Genomic DNA, 6,302 nt, shown 5'->3' with positions numbered 1-6,302 from the left:
AAAAATGAGAAAAAGGTTGGCATTGATAGGAAGGGTTTTTAAGCGATCGTCTCACACGACCGGCGTTCCATAGCGAAGCGGGGCGCAATTTGCATGCCAAAAGTATAGAAGCCGTTGCCGATATCCATGACTGCGTTGTCGTCGTGCGTCTCCTGCTCCTCGCCGGTCATCAATCGTCTCCCCTGTCTATGTTGAAATAAAACCCAAGCCCTGTAGAAGTTCAGTTAGTTCGTTTTCTGTCAGGTTAGTTTTCCCATTCAGTTTTTCTGTTAGCTAGTTTAGCTCGCTGGTTCAACAGCCTGGAGGGAGTCTCGCGCCTCGTCGATCTGTTCGTGGGATGGCACGAGCGTTGTGGATCACGCGGGCGCGAAGTCAGGGGCCACGATCCCCAGTTTCCCTCTGTAACTCTAAATAAATAGAAGCAAGAAAGAAGCAGAAAAGTTGTGATGTTTTACAGCGCAAAACCACTTGTGTTCTCCGTCTATCGCGAGCTCCACTCTCTCGCGTGTGTGTTCGCCAATTTGGCACTCTGGGAGTGCTGGCAATTGGCATCAGAGCCGCGTTTGGTCATGGGAAAGAGCAACCCAGATCGCTCCCGTTCCGCCTCGCCGGAGAAGCCCGGGGCCGACGCAAAGAAGGACGGGAAGGGCACCGGCAGCAGCGGCGGCGGCAAGCCCACGCCCCTGCTTGGCGACAGCTCAGGGTGGCCGTCCGGCCGTGAGCTAGCGATGCCACGGCCGCTCCGCGAGGTGACTGGATCCACCTCCTACCCCGCCCTGATGAGGATGAACTAAGTGGAGTGGTCGCTCTTGATGAAGGTAAACCTGCAGGCGAGAGGCCTGTGGACCGTCATCGAGTTCGGCGCGTGTGTCGACGACGACGCCGATTACCATGACGATCGCCTGGCGCTGGAGGCAATCCTCTGGGCCGTTCCGCCGGAGATGCTGGCGACGCTCGCCGTGTAGGAGACGGCGAAGGAGGCGTGGGACTCCATCAAGACGATCCGTCTTAGAGTCGACCGCGTGCGCAAGGCGAAGGCTCAATCCCTCCGCTGCGAATTTGACGACCTCAGTTTCAAGGACGGGGAGACCGTCGACGAGTTTGCCCTTCGGCTCACCGGTATGATGAATAACCTAGCTCTTCTTGGTGATGATCTGAAGGAAGAAAGGGTCGTGGAGAAATTTCTCTGGGTCATCCCGCCTAGCTATGCACAGGAGGCCCTCTCCATAGAGACGTTGCTTGACCTGTCGGAGCTCACGATCGAGGTGCTCACCGGCCGGCTGAAAGCGGCGGAGGAACGCTACGGGCTGGAAGGGGTCGCCCAAGGCGAGAGCAGCCTGATGTTCACTCACAAGGAGTGGATGGCGCGCCAGCAGAAGATCGATCAGGCCGGAGCCATTGGAGGCAGCAGCAACCAAGATGACGGCGGGGGCGGCCGCCGCGGGGCAGCTGTGGCGTACGCTCGCGCGGCCGTAGACGCTGCTGAGGCGGGCGCGGAAACCAGAATCATTCTGGCAACACTGCTCGCAAGACCGACAAGTGCTGCTACTGCAATAACCTGGGCCACTGGGCCAGGGAATGCCAGAAGAAGAAGCGCGACGAGGAGGCCAACCTCGTCGAGTCTGACAAGGAGGAGCCAGGCCTCCTGATGGTCCGGGCTTGCACCCTCCATGAGGGGAGCGCAGCAGGGCCGGAGCAGAACCTGGCTGCGCCTCAGGCATCCCTCGCGACCGTGGCGGTGCAGGTGTACCTCAACGAGGAGTGCGCGCACATCAAACTGTGGCAAGCCCCTGGTGACACCAACGCGGCCTGGTACCTGGACACCGGGGCGTCGAATCACATGACCTGCAACGTGTCAGCGTTCGCGGACCTGGACGAGTCTGTGACGGGATCGGTCAAGTTTAGCGATGGGTCTCTGATGGACATACGTGGGCGTGGCACGGTGCTTTTCGCCGTGGCGGGCGGTCACCACCATGGCCAAACCAACGTCTACTGGATTCCTTGCCTCAAGAGCAGCATCATCAGCATCGGCCAGCTAGATGAGGTCGGGTGCGCGACGCTGGTGGAGCACGGCACCATGACGGTCCGTGATCGGCAGAAGAATCTCCTCGACAAGGTAACCCGCACGGCCAAGCGACTATATTCTGCACATCAAGATCGTGAAGCCGGCGTGCCTCGCCGCGAGTGAGTGCGACGGCACTGGCTGGCGCTGGCATGAGAGGTTCGGCCACGTTTACTTCTAAGGTCTCGAGAGGATGGCGCACACCGGCATGGTCACCGGGCTCCCCCTGATCATCCACGTGGAGTAGATCTGTGAGGCATGCCTTACCGGCAAGTAGAGGCGGGCCTCGTTTCCCCAAGTCGCCAAGTTCCGCGCGACGGAGCCACTGGAGCTGGTTCACGGCGACATCTGCGGGCTGATCTCGCCGGCGACGCCGGGCAGGAAGCGCTACATCCTTCTGCTGGTGGATGACCACAACCGCTACACCTGGCTCGTCTTGCTGCACTCCAAGGACGAGGCGGCCAAGGTGATCCGCCGGTTCAAGACCGCCACGGAGACTGTGTTGCGCCACTCCCTGCGCACGTTCCGCACGGGTCACGGAGGAGAGTTCATGAGCACCGCATTTGCGGAGTACTGCGCCGACCACAGCGTGCAGCGACACCTGACGGCACCCTACTCCCTGCAACAAAATAGAGTGGTGGAGCGCCGCAACCTGACCCTCGTGGGCATGGCTGTCACCACTGTTGTGTTCCTGATGAACAGGTCTTACACGTCGAGCCTGATTGGGAAGACACCATTCGAGGCGTGGCATGGCCGCAAGCCCAATGTACACTTCCTGCGCATCTTCGGGTGGGTAGATCATGTCAAGGACATGTTCCCACACCTGCAGAAGCTGGCGGACAGGAGCAAGCCCATGGTCTTCGTTGGGTATGAGGCGGGCGGCAGGGCCTACCAAGCATACGACCCCGCCACCAAGCGCGTGCACGTCACGCGCGACGTCGTCTTCGACGAGTGAGCAAGCTGGGACAGCAGGGGGTGGACTCTCCTGGCGCCGCAACTTTCACCGTCGAGTACGGACTGGCCGCAGTGCTTGAGGTGGTCCGACAGACCGCGCCGACAACATTCGGCACTCCCTCTCACACCAGTGGCGGTGGGGATGCAGCCGCAGCAAGCACCGACGCGTCCTCTCTGTTCATGCCCGTGAGCACAGGCGGGAGGGATCTCTTTCCTGAGCAGAGCTATGCCGGGTCGCGGTCTCTGCCCAGCACGGGCGCCTCATTGCCTCCGATCGTGTCACCACCAGCTGACCACATGGGCGTGCACCCGATGGTAACGCGCACACGGGACAACATCGTGCAGCCGAACCAGCAGCTCACGGACTACATCCTCGACCTCGACGTCCTCGACGACGAGGAGCTGCACCTCGGGCTGGAAGAGGAGCCAGCCTCTCACGATCCCCAGTTTCTTTCTATAACTCTGAATAATTAGAAGCAAGAAAGAAGCAGAAAAGCTGTGAAGTTTTACAGCGCAAAACCACTTGTGTTCTTCTTCCATCTCGAGCTCCACTCTCTCACGTATGTGTTCGCCATTTTGGCACTGTGGGAGTGCTGACAGTCTATATTCGAAATGATCTCCCTCCCTCAATATATATAGACGGATGTGTAGGTAATCACATGATATATATAGATACATTCTCGTGGTAATTCATCCTCTTCTCACCTGTTCTCCCGAGTCGTCCCCGTGCGGTGGCTGGGAGGACCCTAGATCCCGTCGCCCCCGACTCCCCCTCTCGCCTCCCTCCTCCCTCGCCGCCGCACGAGGGCGGCGCCAGGCAAAGCCTTGCCGTCGCCGGCGGCGGTGGGGACTAGGTGCCCTCCCGCTCGTGAGGAGCTGGCGCAGGCCGGCGCCCACGAGCTGAAGCATGGCGTGCGGGCGGACGTCACGGCGGGGGCTGGCGGTGCTCCGGCAATCCTGGAAGGCGGTTTCAAGATCTGTGGCGCCACGGTCGCCAGGGACGGCGGCGGCGTGACCAGATCGGCGGCGGCGCGGCCGGATCTGGGCCCGGGCGTGAGCTTGGTCTCCGAGTCACGGTCGGCGCGATGGCGAGTGCGACACGTCAACAGCTGGACGGATCTGCGGGATTCCATCATTGTCTGGTCCTTGACAACTAAGGAAACTCCGGGGAAACCCTAGATCTCCATGGGACCGGGCGATGGCGATGCTTTTGCATCATTTTGGAGTTTGCTACGATCGAAGGGACGAGCGAGGCCGGCGGCGTATGCCTGATGGCGCAACTGCCAATGAAAATCGCGCCGACTATGGTCATGGCGGACGATGGCGGCGTCTTTGATGTCGTTTCCTTGTCGAGGCATCGTCCTTGCAATTGGCGTCATCAGGCTCGGGATGCTCCGGGGGAAACCTAGATCTAGGTCTCCCGGATCGGACGATGATGCCGTTCTTAGTATCTCTTTCCCTCATGGGGGCATCGTTTTGGAGAAAGTGATGGCTGGAGGTGACAAGAGGAGGAGCGATGCTTCATCATACACACTGATGGTATCGGATCTCGATGGCATGGCGCCCTGGAGATTAGGCGTATGATGTGCGATGATGGACTCATGCAAGAGGTCGACGCTGTATGGCGTCGTGGTGGCGTAGGCGGCAGCTAGACCAGGCAAGGTACATGCAGCAGTACAGCTCTGAACATGAATTGGTGGCAGGTGGCTGCGGCGGCCTCATACCCGGCAGGCGTCCTACTTGAGGAGCACACCGGACTGGTGGGTGCCCATACCCGGCAGGAGTCCTGGTTGGGATCTCAGGTCTTAGATGTGAGGTTTGGCTGCGAGGTCTGTTTGGTATTAGGCCCAGACTATCAGCGCCCCTTCATCAACTGGATAGGAGTAGCGACATATGTTGCTTAGACGGTGGCTTTAGTCTTATTGTTGTATGACTTTGTAAGGTCTTGTGTTAATAATTAATAAAATGGTTGTATGCATCGCCCAGATGTAGAGGCCGGGGGTCTTCCTCCTTTTCTAAAACGGAATCAATATCTCCCGAACGTGCCACATTCTGGAGTCTCATCCCGAACGCCCTTTCGCCCGTAGGATTTCAGCACGAATCTTAGAGCACGCCAGAATAGCCACGTCATTTATTTTTTCGTTCGGGAAAATCAAGGGCCGCCGCGAACGTTTTCCTCCACACACACACGTGGGCCCACTACTCTATCCATTTCTCTCTCCTTCCACCTCCCTCCTCCCACTCTCCTCGCTGCGGGATGGAGGGGAGAAGCAAACAAGCGCCGACGACGAGGCGGGCTCCTCTGTACTGCCGGAGTCGCGACACGGAGGAGATGAGGCGGGAGGCGGCGGGGAGGAGCTCCTCCGGGACCCAGCATCGGGATGTGGCGCGCCGGCGACGAGGCGGGCTGATCTGTCCTTGCCAGAATCGCGGCGCGACGGAGATGAGACGGGCGGGTGGCGGCGAGAAGTTCCACGGGTGGTGCAGGGGTCGTATCTGGCCGAAATCGGGCTGAAGGCTGGGGACTTCCGGCGGGGGAGTTCCCTTCGTCTCCGTGTGAAGAGAGGAGGAGCTACATCGGCGTCGTGCGGCGGTATTCTCCTTCATCACCGTCCACGAGGAGTACCCTTCGGCTCCGGCGGCGATCCAAGAGACGGAATCCATGGCGGGTTGCAGCCGCTCGTGCCGCCTGCTCGTGATGTCCAGACCAACTGGCTGCTGGCGCGCTTGGTGATGCAGGTGCTCTTCTCGGAGCACGGCGAGCTCAAACGCCTCGACAACCTGGGTGCCTCTCAGGGTGGACACGGTCCGGGCCGGTCCGGTCCCTGACCGAGCCGTCCTTTGGACCGGCCGTCGGCGGTCCGGACCGGACCGGACCGAGCAGGGTCACGGTCCTGTTTCCAGGGACCGGACCGGCAGGGACGAAGCCCGAGCCGGACCGAGCGGCTCGTTTGGACCGGCCAGAGTTCACGCCAGAGCACGCGCTGGAGCATGGCGACGCGGGGAGGGCGTTCAGGCAACTTTGGAAGTTCCAGAGGGAGATAGAGGAGCCAAGAAGATCACCAGAGCGAGCTCATCGGCGACGAATTTGGCACGACGGCCGGTGGACGGAGATGAAAGAGACGATGCCCGATGCGGCGATGCAGGACCTCCCACGTCGTGTTCGTTGGTGCATACGATAGATCCGAGTGAGGTGCATCCAGTGGACATATTTTCCGGGGCCAGCGACTCCAGGGGCCGCGCTGACGACGGCCCCCGCGGCGGCGGACATGAACGGCGACATTTT

The 6,302-nt window shown here is 60.3% G+C and overlaps 1 protein-coding gene across 1 annotated transcript in view; it reads left to right on the top strand.

Moving 5' to 3' along the window:
* The first annotated feature begins 4,336 nt into the window (after positions 1-4,336).
* The window catches only part of LOC119284090, a 3,306-nt gene continuing 1,340 nt past the window's right edge, over positions 4,337-6,302 (top strand). The window contains exons 1-2 of the mRNA XM_037563369.1: positions 4,337-4,555; positions 5,174-5,801. Of these exons, the coding sequence (XP_037419266.1) occupies positions 4,337-4,555; positions 5,174-5,801 (847 nt within the window). The remainder of the gene's footprint in view (positions 4,556-5,173; positions 5,802-6,302) is intronic.

This window comes from Triticum dicoccoides, chromosome 4A (genome assembly GCF_002162155.2).
Source record: "Triticum dicoccoides isolate Atlit2015 ecotype Zavitan chromosome 4A, WEW_v2.0, whole genome shotgun sequence".
NCBI lineage: Eukaryota > Viridiplantae > Streptophyta > Magnoliopsida > Poales > Poaceae > Triticum > Triticum dicoccoides.
This window is presented reverse-complemented; position numbering and strand designations above follow the sequence as displayed.